Genomic DNA, 13,594 nt, shown 5'->3' with positions numbered 1-13,594 from the left:
GGGTTCATATATGTGAAGACCCTGAATTGTCTTGGAGATTGTAACCTCTTCACCTAGAAGGCAGGCCGCAATGGCAATAACTAGCACAAAGGGTTGAATGAATCTTTAGCTGCAGCTGCAGCTGGGGAGGTGGTTCCTGAAATCTCAGGTTGGGATACTATTTTGGTAGCAGGTGAGGCTGTTTTCTGTTATCTGAAACTCATCCATGCTGATTTCTCTCTCCTCAGGCAGAATACACCAAGTAATTTATAAAGGCAGGCTTTGGCCTCTTTAGTATCTTCTGCCTAAATCTTGGAAAAACTATTGTAAATGGCTGAACAGAGGTCGAATGGACCAAGTAGTTATAGGCAGAGAGAATACAGCATGTGCTCATAAACCATTTAATGCATTCTGCCAGAATTCCAGCCAACGGACAAGAGAAGAGGTTAGGAATTGTACTTCACCAGTTTTCAGGGTAGTTTTCTGGATGGGAAGGATTTTCCACCCTGTGATATGGCCTAGGAGCTTATTTGGTGGAGCGGTGAGAGTTTATTGACAGATAGGTAACTTGAGATTGAAAACGGTAGATGCAAGATATAGAAACTGTATCTTCTTGTGTTCTCCCCAAGCAAAAATTGCAATTAGTTTTTTTGGGGTGCAGTTCCAGCACATCTGTTGGATGACTCCATCCCCCACCCCATTTTATTAGACAAGCTATCCAAACATGCAGTTTTTATTATGTGCCTGTGGATAGATAATTTTTATTATGGCTATTATTTTAAAGTGTATTTTTATTATTGTGATAGTTTATACCATTTTATGTAAACCACTTTGTTTTTTTGTATTAAGTGGTGTAAAAATTTGCTAAATAAAAGGAAATGGATCTATTTTATGTCCATGGGATTGTAGCAATGTCCTTCCAATCTGTGATACTGCTGCTGTATCCCAGCCCATGTTACATCATTGCACCATTTTGAAAGATGCACTGAAACCGTGAATGAGTATAGTTTCTCATGCTAAACTTACTATGTGTACTTCTCTGAAATGCCTTATTATGACTTACTAACTAGAATCAAGGGATAGAATGATTTCATTGGCACATTTGCTCACCTGTTGAAAAAGGACTGTTCCTGGGTATAAAAACGTGCTTGGGCAATTTGTATTTTTGCTGAAGAGTAAAGTTAAATAAATGCCACGTTAAATAAAAAGTTCTAGAAGTAGCAAAGCAGTTTCTATAAAAGTCTGAAAGTTTGATTTTATTATATCAATTTCTAATGATGGTTCCACCAATATGAGCATTATTTTTAAAGTATAGTGAGTGTTGCATGCCGTGATGTTGGTTTTTCAGAAAACCTTGAGTTGGAAACCTTCCTTAAAAAACGTCCAGTGCCTTAAATAGAGCATAGTTAGCATGTGCATTTTGTATTTAGTAAACAAAACTAAATAGTTTCAGTCTGAGATGTTATTACAATATATGTATTTGATTTATTTTACCTCCTATTTACAAATCATTATATATGTATTCTCTCACACTTTATTGGGATAGGAAACTAAGAACATTAATTTCAGCTTTGAAACTTTGGCAATCCACAGTAGTGTCATCCATTCATTGATACTAATTAATGTTATCTAATTAGATAGCTTCCAGTTAGAACATTCCTTGTGACTCGGCAAAATGCTTTTTCAGTAGTTATCATATTGTGCGAAAGTTACTAATTCAGCTGAGACTCCGATTGCACCTGTAGCAGTTGGTAAGCAATCAGGCCTCTCCCCTTGAACAGGTGGCCAGACTTAATGACAACTCTTAATCTATAATACAAGTTGCTAGAAGCATCAGGAGGGGAGAGTGCTCTTGTGCTCAGGACCTCCTTGAGGCTTGCCCATAGGCACATGGTTGGCCACTGTGAGAACAGGACGCTGGACTAGATTCAGCATTTTCCTGATCCAAGAGGCTCTTACATTCCTAACAAGCCTTTTGTACTGCAAGCAGAGTCATTAGGAAGGTGGAAGTCGCCTCCATTTTTTGATTGGCTAACGAGACTGGTGATACCAGAAATGGAGTTTCTAATACATGATTGAGCCAAATGACAACCCATCTTAGAAATGGAGGCCAGTTTTTACTGGTCTCAGACACCTTTAAATATGTAAGCCTTTTCCTTCTGCTTTTGGATTCCTGATAAGATTTCCCAGGAAGACAGAGAATTCACAGGCTGTCAAACCCAAGCCTGTTCAAGCAAGCAACAAATAACTAGCTAGGTTAGATTGACTTGATTTGGTTTTATTTGCAACTCTGGGTGTGTGGCTGTTGTCTTCTCTTTTCCTTCTTTATTTCTTTCCTGTTATACACCAATAAAATTCATTATATGTTAACATTTGCATTCATTGTTTAAAAAGGCAATTTTCTGGAATTTCTTATTAAAACCTTTCATGCAGGTACTAAGATAGTGCAGCTAAGCTTTAGGTGTTGTTGTTTGTTTGTTCTGAAGAGATTTCACAATGTTTTGCGGGAATTTTAGCTTTCGGAAAGTAATCCAAAGCTTCCCTCTTAGTTTTTTCCTAGAACTGGAATTGGGGGGGGGGGTGGATCTTGAGAAATAGGACTCATAAACACCTTTAGACAGACTAGGATGTGTGGCAGGAAGTTCTTCATTTTCCCTGGCGGTAACCTATCCTAATTCTTTGGGGGGAGAGGTGGGGGTCATTATACAAAAAATGTGTTTGCCGGTAAGGCAAGCTCCCCCTTCCCCAATCCATCACAATGCTATTCAGAGGACGGAATATGCTATCTAAATAATAAGAATAATAGTAATAATTTTTATTTAATTTGTATCCCGCCCTCCCCGGCCAAAGCCGGGCTCAGAACGGCTAACAACAGGTAAAAACAGCAGAATGTACATAAAATCGCACAGTCAATTAATTAAAATACATTCTAGAATCAATTCAGAATCGAATTAAGTCAACCATCGGGTTAGAGTTCTATGAGGATTACAGAAGGAGGGTGTCAGACTGTGCCTTGGCCAAAGGCCTGGCAGAACAGCTCCGTCTTGCAGGCCCTGCAGAAAGATAGCAAGTCCTGGAGGGCCCTAGTCTCTTGTGACAGAGCGTTCCACCAGATCGGGGCCACGGCCAAAAAAGCCCTGGCTCTAAAGCTACAAAGTATGGCATAACATTCTACCTGTGTTGTGATTCCAAAGTACGATTAGTTTATGATGAAGATACATTTTGGAATATGAAGGTGAGCAAGCAGCTTGAAACTTCGTTTCTAAGCTACTGTCTGGTGTAACAACACATTTAAAGGGTTCTGAATAGAATATAACATCACCTGTGTTCCACTAGACATAGGATTAGCTAGGAAAATCCTGACTCAAGTTGGCATTTTGAAGAAAAACAAATGAATCACCCCATAAGTCCTTGCCACAAAATCCAGAAGTGTCAACAGCAGAATTTTTAGTTTTCAAGATTTGACACTTAGGTTATGTGCCAAAGAAAGGAAAGACGGCATTCATTGCATGATGATACATCAGTCTCAGACTAGAATTTAAGGTCTCAGATAATGTGTGGGTTCGTTGCAAGGTCTCTCCCCCCCTCTTTTGCTGTTACTCGTAATTCACAACTCAGAATTATTGCACTGATATACTTGTGCCAAAGTTATAATTGTTATATGAATTGTAAACAGCCCTGTGATCCTCAGATGAAGGGTGGTATAGAAATGTAATAAATAAAATAAATGTTAATGGCTGTTTTATGCTTAAAAACTGGGTCATTGCGACCTACTTTTAAGTTTACATGGCGGGGTGTTGAATCTGATAACGTGAAATTCTTTAGCAGGCGCTGAAAGTACAATAGTGACGGTGCCTGTCTGATATGCAGTGGAGGGAATTCCAAAGGGCAGGTCCTGTAACACTAAAAAGTCCCAGTTCTGACATTGCATCCTATCAGGCAATCCGTTCTGTACAATCTGCAGGATGTCCTCTCCTGCAGAGTAAAGCAATCAGTTGAGTATTTGGGATTGAGGTGATCTTCTAGGTCTTTTACTTGAAAAGGGAATGAAGACATTTTTTTAAAAACTTGCAAATGATACAATGCTTAACAACTTCTACCAGGTATTTTTTGGGTGGGTGGGGTTGATCTTTCTGAAGACTGCAGATAGGGAGGAAGGGGTGAATTCTCCCTCTCCAACTGCAGTCTCCAGGAAGATCATCGCCCCTATTGAAAACAGGTTTTAAAAACTCGTTTGTGGGAGCTAATGTAAGGTATTTGGAAGTCTAATTGCAGCAGTGGGGGCTGGTCATGACTGGGGAGGAAAGGTTTAAAGTGAAAGTGTTCCTCCTCCATTGCAGTTACAGTGGTGCCTCGCAAGACGAAATTAATTCGTTCTGTGAGTTTTTTCGTCTTGCGGATTTTTCGTCTTGCAAAGCACGGTTTCGGAAAAGTTTTGGAAAAGCTTCAAAAATCACCAAAGTCTTCAAAAACCTCAAAAAAGGCTACCACACCGCGTGCTATGAGTTGCTCCTCGAAGTCAAGTCGCAACTGTATTAACGGTGTTAAGAAAAAGGAAACAAACTTGCAAGACGCTTCCGTCTTGCGAAGCAAGCCCATAGGGAAAATCGTCTTGCGAAGCAGCTCAAAAAACAAAAAACCCTTTCGTCTTGCGAGTTTTTCGTCTTGCGAGGCATTCGTCTTGCGAGGTACCACTGTATGTTTGAAAGAATTACATTATAGCCAGATGACTTTCCCCAAGCCTAATTGTGGTGCAGAGACCTTGGAGGGGGAGGGGTCACAGCGAGGGAATGGTTGGCTGGTCCTGTTCCAGTTGTGACCTAATGCCTGCCTCCCCCCCGCCATGCCACTATTGGGCTTGACAGAAGCCTTCTGTTGGCACCACTAGATTTTTTTGTCAGGAGGGAGGAAGCCCCAGGATCCTCTTGGAGTGCCAGGGAAGGTCTTGATGCACATCTGTGGGGTCACTTTGGTGGATCCCCCTTAGGCCATTTAGAGCTGATTAATGAAGAAGAGTATTTCAACTCTCAATTGCTCCTTGGCATATCAAATGACTGTCTGTGATCTGGTGTGGCTTGCCACTTTCCTTTTGAGTTGGTATAATGTTTAGCTGAAGAAGTGCTAGAAATCCAGGTGTGGGTGGGAGGGAATAGCATTTCTGAATGCTTATCTCCTCCCAGAGAGATAATTTCTTATAAATACATGGAAAAGGCTCTCAGAGAGTTAGAAGTGCAGTGGCTCATACACAACACTTGCAAGAAAGGAGCTTAACCAACAACTCTGTATGCCGGAATTGGGTGGGGGGACTTGGCCTTGTGAATGTTAGCAGTTACTGCATCGAAGGGTAGAGTTGAGTTAGCACACTGTCCTCTGGATCATGCTGGGAGTGAGCAGAGGCAGGAGTGGACTAGTGATAGAGAAAGCAAGTTAAACCCTTATCTCTTTCTCACACACACCCCTCTCCCAATCTCATTGTTCAGTGAAATGCAGGTTTGAACTCTGGACCCTTATTGGAACATAGTAGTGTCCTAACCTTCAGCCTTTCTGCTTGTTGTGTCTTTGCCAGTTTATTTGGCTCTGTTTGTATCTTGTTTTGAATAGTTTTCAATGCCTTGTGTTCTTTGAGGGAGAATGCTATTTTTGCATTGACTCCTGACAGAAGATGGGTGCCTAGTTCTGGAATGGGTGAGTGAAGTGAGGCAATGTACTTACCTAGTTGTGGTGCTGGAAGAAACTTTACTTGTTTAACTTTTCTGTGATTTTGTTTTTAAAGACAAAGGAGGTGGTGGCCTTCAGTGCCATCTAGTTGTCAGCCCTGTGGTCAGTATCTTGCCATACTGAAGCTAGATAGGCCATCTAAATATGTATATTTAAATGGGAAATTTTTGCTTTGTGCCTAACAAAACTTGTGATGAGATCATTTTTGCATGTTTCAACTAACCTCACCTGATATTCTTTGTTGTATTAGATGGGCTGGTGATCCCGCTGGTGGAGTTGTCAGCAAAACAGGTGGCATTTCACATTCCATTTGAAGTGGTTGAGAAAGTCTACCCACCTGTGCCCGAACAACTGCAGCTTCGTATTGCCTTTTGGAGCTTCCCAGAAAATGAAGAGGACATCAGGTAATGCCATTCAGAATTCTCTTCGTGTTTCTTTTCTGTTTAAAGTTAATTTTATCTTCGACGCACCATCAGTGAAATAGGGAATATCAAGTAGCCATATTGGCCCATTAGGGGAAAATCTATAAACGTATGAGAGTAATATCTGTTCATTAGAATCAATTAAAAATGTTACAAAGAGGGAGTAAGCTTTTATGTTTTCATGATCACTTCATCAGGTTGTATGCTAATAAAAAAATGATATTGTGTTGCATCCAGAAAAGTAGTTTTGTTAGTGAAAGGACTTCTGGCTTCCCTCTCCTTTTTCTACATGTCCCCAAAATCTGTCCCGGGGGTTCATCTGGGCCAGATTTGGGGAGGGCATGGCAGTGCACGCAGGGAGAGGAGAGGGAGGAGAACTTCCACTGAGCAAACAGAAATCTTTGCACTACTTTGTTGGATCCTGCCCATTAGATTGTTCCCAGCTGCATAATGGAAATGGTCCTGGGTCCTTCCCTACAATATGAAGACCAGTGATCCAGAATGCAGTGCTCTTCGTCTCATCTGAAGTACATTTTAACAACAGAATGATTTGTTTTTCCTAGGCTGTACTCCTGCTTGGCAAATGGCAGTGCAGATGAGTTCCAGAGAGGCGAGCAACTCTTCCGAATGAGGGCTGTTAAAGATCCACTGCAGATAGGTATTTACATCTACCTTATGTTGGTACTGAGAAGAACTGAAATCTTATCCCAGATACAAACCCTACCTTGAAGGTTTGGGAGAGAAAGGTTTCTGAGTTGGAATGATGTGGTTAGGTCCTGCCTCAGCATGCACTGCCTGTACCATTGGGCTCTCATCCAGAAGGCCTGATTGGGGGGATGGACCCAGATAAAGATTCCTTTATTCAGATCTGATCAACAAAGATATAAAAAAGTGGCTCAGCAGACCCAGTTTCAGTTTGATGGAGTCCTGGAAACACTGCAAGTTTCAGCTGGTGATTTTTGCTAGGACTACTAAATTAGTTCTAGAATTTATGAACTTTTTTGCTTGCTTTGTAGTAATCCCAAAAACAGAGAGCAGTATGACTGGAACATTTATGGTATGTGCTCACCAGCAACATCTGGTTGTGTTCCATTAGTTATGTTATACTTTCCCCCACCTTCATGATTACCTTTATGCCACAGTTATAAGACATGCAATAAGAGGCTTAATGTTTGCTTCTTGGGAATTTTAGGTATGGGTTGGACAGAGTAATCCACTGCAAGACAAAAGGTTCACATGTTGACTCTGAGTTTATTAGGAAGCCTTAGCCTCAGTTAATGCAGCAGGTCTATTGAGAGAATGAATGTGTTTACAATTTTAAAGTGCAATTTAATGGTTGTTAATAGAAAGGAAATGAATCTAAACTCTGTTTAATGGAGGTTTTTGTAGACCAGGCACAAATCTTTGCTACTGAACATTCCTGTGTTGAAAGCCTATTCTCATTAAATTGAAGTGACGATTGATCTTTGAAATAAATTACGGTTGCCAAAATAAGACATTCCAGATTTTGATTGGAGCAAGAAGAAGGAAAGGTATAGTTAAAATAATTGGTCTGTTAGTTTTGTATGTAATATTTTTTTTATGCTGAATGCTATATCACCATGCTTCGGTGTCAGACAATAACCTTTGGCCTGTTCTCCCAACAGGTTTCCATCTGAGTGCCACAGTGGTACCTCCCCAGATGGTACCACCAAAAGGAGCATACAATGTGGCAGTGATGTTTGACAGATGCAGGATCACCTCCTGCAGCTGCACTTGTGGAGCTGGGGCCAAATGGTGTGCCCATGTTGTAGCCCTCTGCCTTTTCCGGATACACAATGTAGGCCTTGAATTATGACTATTGTTCTGTTGCATAGATAACCAAGCACAGGGAATATTTATTGATAGCCATAAAATTAAAGTGTTCAGTAGCTGCAAGTTCCCCCCTTTCTTTTCAGTCCTTATACTAACATCTGTGGAGCTGCTTTGACTGGAACATACTTGAAGGGAGGACATTAGCCCATATTCACTAATCTGTACTAAGTAGTGTTTAACATATATATTGTAAGAAACAACTGGCTGTACAAGCTGAAAGGATCCGTGCTACATGTTTGCCTAAATGGCTGGATGCTTCAAAATTGATTACCAGAACATGGAAATAGACTTTGATGTGTCCAATGATCTACAATAGACAGTAGTAAGGAAGGTGGTTATGGTAGTTCACACAGCACTGGATGCAACCCTGCAATGGAATGCAATGGATGCAATTGCTACAATGGAAAATTGAGTCTATGTGTCAAAATTTTGTAAGCAAAAATCAAATGGATGTACTTAAAAACACCACCACCAAATCAATTCTGCTTTTGTACAATGCCAGCAGTATGTTTTGCACTCTGCAAATATAAATGAACGAAATGTATTCCAATTCTTTCAGGGAAGCAATTCCCCACCCCCACCCCCATTGGAAAGAAAAATATTTAAGCATATTTATCAACATATGGTCAAGATACTGTACATTGTACAAATTGAGGATCTAGTCCTACAATTCAGCATAATCTCTCCCCCTGATGAGTTGTTGACATGCTTAGAATCAAATGCGGGATTTAAATGTTGAAGGTTGAAAGGAAACAATGATTAGGTATGGTTTGCTTAGCCATAGTTTATGAATTAGACAATAGACAAACCATAATTTTACTTAGTTTAATGTGAGAGGTAATACAGTGGTGCCTCGCAAGACGAAATTAATTTGTTCCGCAAGTTTTTTCTTCTTGCGAGTTTTTCGTCTTGCGAAGCACGGTTTCCCATAGGAATGCATTGAAAATCAATTAATCCGTTCCTATTGAAACCGCTTGCCAGGCTGGCGGTGGGGAGAAGGGCTTTTCTCCCCACTGCAAGCCTTCAGGACAGGTACGGGAACAGAGGGGAAGGCGCGCAGCGCTTTTCCTCTGTTCCCGGGGCTTGCGTGGGAGGAGGGTTTTTCCTCCCCACCGCCAATATTCAGAACAGCATTCTGAATGTTGGCGGTGGGAAGGAAAACCCTTCTCCCACCCCAAGTCTTCAGGACAGCCATCCGAAGGCTGGCGCAGGGAGAAGGTCTCTCCGCCCTGCCGCCCGGCTTCGGAGCAGCCTTCCGAAGCCGGGCGGCGGGAGGAGGTGTCTCCGGCCCGGCGGCGGGAGGCGGTGTCCCCGCCCCGCCACCCGGCTTCGGAGCATCCTTCCGAAGCCGGGCGGCGGGAGGCGGTATCCCCGCCCCGCCGCCGGGCTTCGGAGGAGCCTTCCGAAGCCGGGCGGCGGGAGGAGGTGTCCCCGCCCCGCCGCCCGGCTTCGGAGCATCCTTCCGAAGCTGGGCGGCGGGAGGAGGTTTCCCCGCCCCGCCGCCAGGCTTCGGAGGAGGTCCGAGGACAGTGGGGAAGACGCACTGCGCTTCCCCGCTGTCCCGGAGATTTCCCTATGGGCTTTCGTCTTGCGAAGGAAGCCCATAGGGAAATTCGTTTTGCGAAGCGCCTCCAAAACGGAAAACCCTTTCGTCTAGCGGGTTTTCCGTCTTGCGAGGCGTTCGTCTTGCGGGGCACCACTGTATTGTATATGAACACTCTCGACACCCCTGCAAAAGCACTGCCAATGTCCGCCTCCAAGCATATTCTGTTGGTAGTCAACATAATGATGTGGAAGCTTGAGAATAATCAGTGAGTTTTCTGTCCCCCCCCTGAAGAGGTCTGGAGTCCCCTCCATGTCAGAAATTGGTTATTGCTGCTGCTGCTTATTGTAGACAGGGTGGGAGAATTGAGATGTTAAATTCAGAAGGAAATGTATGCATGAAATAGGCTCTTTATGATGAATGTATTTTGATGCAGAACTAAATTTCCCTGAGTGGTTTAGAGAGCCTGTATGATAAAGGAATAGGCCATAAGATGTAATGAAATGAATATAACCATGTAAGGTGGAGTAAACAAAGGTTACTGTTTGGTCATTGGAAGTTCTAATTGTTGCGTAGTTCCCTAATAAAGCAAATGTGTATATTTTGAACAGAATCTGCAATACGTATTGCTCTTATTCTAAGCGATATCCTTCTGAAATACCGCACTTTGTTCTGATAAACTTGCTAGATTGTTTCTGAAACGTCTTCTATTTGCAGCTTTATTTAACTTTGGGTGGGGAGGTGATGTTTAGCAGTAAGACTTTGTTAAAAGCAAGGCTCTCCGTGTTTTGCCTTTTCTACCTTAGGCATCTGCAGTGTGCTTGCGAGCACCTGTCTCAGAATCCCTGTCTCGACTGCAGAGAGATCAGCTGCAGAAATTTGCACAGTACCTCATCAGTGAACTTCCCCAGCAGGTATGATCTCCAAAGCATGTTGTACTCAAATCATACAAATGGATCACTTTTATTTAGTCCTTGCTTCCCAAATTGTGTGTTTAGTAGCCTTGAAAACAAGACATGTTTTTTAGATATTGTTGTACAGGTTGACCTGTGGTATTTGGGTTCATAGATAGCTGTTTTCACTACAATACTGCTTTTCCTTTCCTTGTACCTAGTTCATAAATAGTATTGTGATAATGTCTTTCCTCAAGAAGTTGGTCTTCTTTTCCAAGAATGGGCATTGCCACGAGAGCAAACTACTTTATTAAATAAAAGTAACGGCATGAATAAATTGAAATACCATTTATGTACTTGTATATTTAAAACATTTTAATGCTTCCCTTCATCTAAGACTATTCCTGGTGGTTTATCAACTTAAAACAGAAGCATATTAAAGAAGCAAGTAAATAGTACAGCCATAAGGCTATGCTTCATGCAATATCATGGAGAATAAACATCTCATGCTTTTCCCTTTCCATCATCCATGTCCTAATATCTGCTGGATTCTCTGCATGAATGCCAAAGCAGGCTGAGTCCAAGACTTGACTTCTCTCTCATTAAAAAGCTTGAAGAATTGCATGAATCTGTACCGAAATTGTTTTTAGAATATTTTGTTTTATCACAATTGTGTTTGCAGCCCTGGGCTCCTTTGGGAGGAAGGGCAGGATATAAATTAAATAGATAAAAATAATACATGAATTGGGCCCCTTTGTGATGGGGCATCCTACCCTGTTTCATGGGGTCTGGCCCACGTTGAATGTCATCTGCCTAGTGGAAGGGAGCAACTTGCACCATATTGTTTCCGTGTCACCCCTGGCTGACAGTATATGCAAAGCTAAGATGTAATCCATGTTAAGGCAGTAGGCTCTCATGATCAGCATTTGGGAACAAGGACCTTCTCAAAAGCAGCCTAGCTCAGTGGAGTGATAGACAGTTGTCTGTGCAGACATAGCCATTCCCCAGACATTTGTTTTTATGCACTGAGTAGTCTGCTGTGATGGCAAGCTCTCATACTCCCTACCACTCCCTATCACTTTGATGATTGTAAAGCACAGCTGTGGTAAAAAGAGCAGCTAGTCAAATTATATAATTTGGATTTCAACTGTGGGGTCCTTTTGTGGGTAGGAAAGAGCCTTATTGTAAATTCTGCCAGAAGGAATAGCATGAATAGCTATACGAAGATCAGGTGATTTTTAATGGGCAGGCTCATACAGGGGAGGTGAACCTTAAGAGATGAGGTCTAGAGTTAATACAGAAGTCAATAATAGCACTTCCAATTGAACTTGGAATATAACTGGCAGCTAGTGGAGTTTTCAGAATACTGCTCTCATGACCCCTCTACCACATATCAGTCAGGAAGTGGACTGCTGCATTGTGCATTAGCTGAAGTTTCTGAATGCTCTTAAAAGGCAACCGTGTATAGAGTGTGTTGCAGTAGCTTTATGGTCTTGGTCCCAGGGCCCTTCCTAATGGGTTCTATTTTTCTGTGTGGTAGATGTTGAGCTATTACTCATTTTTTGCAGAAAATCCTGCTGTCTTTTCTTGTGTTAGTTGTGTGCATCTAGCATTTCCCCCCATTTTTTTTAAAAAAACTGCTTCCTTTGGCTAGTGTGTTTATACCAGAACATGTGGTATGCAGATTTTGAGTAAATAGAAGCATGAAAGGCATGTGCTAACTAGGATTGGGTTCAAGTGTAGTGTGCAATTATCTTTCAAAAAGTTTTTTTTTTAAAAAATGTATTTACCTTTTAGCAAGATTTTCAGGGTAGCTAACAACAGAAACCCAGACATAGCTACTGTCTGATAAAACAAGATGTTAAAAATAAGAATGAAAACTGTAGGGTGTGGTGGCAAAAAATAAATGATCCAGCCAATCCATGGGAGAATAAAAAAATGTATTACATCTGACTCACAGTTACAGAAGCTGGCTCCTGCTGTGTTCCTATGAGGAGTATGCTACAATTGAGGCACCTCCATTGAGAAAGCCTTACCTCCAGCTGCCATTTAGCTCACTTTTGAAAGGAGAGGTACCCAGAGCAGGGCTTCTGAATTGAAATGTTTGGTTACTGCAAATGTGGCTGGCGGAAACACAATACTGTAAAGTTAAACCAACATTTCTGTAGCAATCCTATGTACTCTTTCATGAGGAGTAAGCTTCATTGAACACTGGGCCTTATATTCTGAGTAAATATGCATAGGATTGTGCTGGATCATAGCATATTTGGGATGCTGCTAATGCTTTTTTCCCGAGAATAAATGATGCAGGAAAGAGAAGGCGCACAAGCAGGAGGGACAGGGCAGCTCTGTGAAGGGGCCGAGCAGATGCTCAGAGAAGCTTCTTCCATGCACACCTGCTCTGCAAGCTGCCTTGTCCCTTCTGCTTGCGTGCGCAGGAGAGGCAGGGCGGCTTACAGAGCTGAAGCACAGGAAGGCTTCTTCCCACGGGACAGCTGTTAGCCTGGGAGGCTGAAGAGCCTCATTAAAGCCCCACTGTGCACTTCTGGCTCATGAGAAGACCCTCTCCAGAGCCCATAGAGCAGTGATGGCAAACCTTTTAGAGACCGAGTGCCCAAACTGCAACCCCAAACCCACTTATTTATCACAAAGTGCCAACACAGCAATTTATCCTGAATACTGAGGTTTTAGTTTAGAAAAAACAACTCATACGTTAACATATTTTGTCTTAAAAGAAAAACACAATAACAAAGCATTCAATGATAAAAACAACTTTTTATTGAAAGGTAAAAGTTTGCAATATCCTTGTTTGAGAAATCATGAAAAAGGGAATTACTCCCAGACAACATGGCCGTTTTGATAATTTCCCTTCAAGAAACTCTTCTTTGGGAGATTTCAAAGCAGAAGCCAAATGGCCATCTGCCATGGATCCCGTAGCTGAGATCCCTTAATCGCAGGGGGGTGGGATTTAGATGACCCTCGGGTTCCCTTTCAACTCCCCACAATCCTATGAAAAAAAACCAAAACAGTCTCCTTTACCCTCTGCTGTGTGTCCCCTAGCATGGAGGATCTTGCACTTGCGCATGGCGATGGGAGAGAGTTCCCCTAAAAAGTTTGCTTCCCAGCCTGACCAAGCAGGCAAAAAGGAAATCCCAGCGTGAACCCCAGAGACACACGGCGGTTCA

General features: G+C 42.2%; 1 protein-coding gene across 7 annotated transcripts in view; it reads left to right on the top strand.

Moving 5' to 3' along the window:
• The window catches only part of ZSWIM8 (zinc finger SWIM-type containing 8), a 59,053-nt gene that overhangs the window by 8,836 nt on the left and 36,623 nt on the right, over positions 1–13,594 (top strand). For all 7 annotated transcript variants that reach the window (XR_003706675.2, XR_003706674.2, XM_028729040.2 and 4 more), the window contains exons 2-5: positions 5,948–6,101; positions 6,683–6,777; positions 7,766–7,938; positions 10,323–10,430. Coding sequence is in view for 5 of the 7 variants with exons in the window: in XM_028729040.2 (XP_028584873.2) it covers positions 5,948–6,101; positions 6,683–6,777; positions 7,766–7,938; positions 10,323–10,430 (530 nt within the window). In the remaining 2 variants the exon portion in view is untranslated. The remainder of the gene's footprint in view (positions 1–5,947; positions 6,102–6,682; positions 6,778–7,765; positions 7,939–10,322; positions 10,431–13,594) is intronic.

Source organism: Podarcis muralis, chromosome 6 (genome assembly GCF_964188315.1).
Source record: "Podarcis muralis chromosome 6, rPodMur119.hap1.1, whole genome shotgun sequence".
Lineage (NCBI taxonomy): Eukaryota > Metazoa > Chordata > Lepidosauria > Squamata > Lacertidae > Podarcis > Podarcis muralis.
The sequence above is the reverse complement of the archived record's forward strand: the minus strand, read 5'-3'. Positions and strand labels throughout refer to the sequence as shown.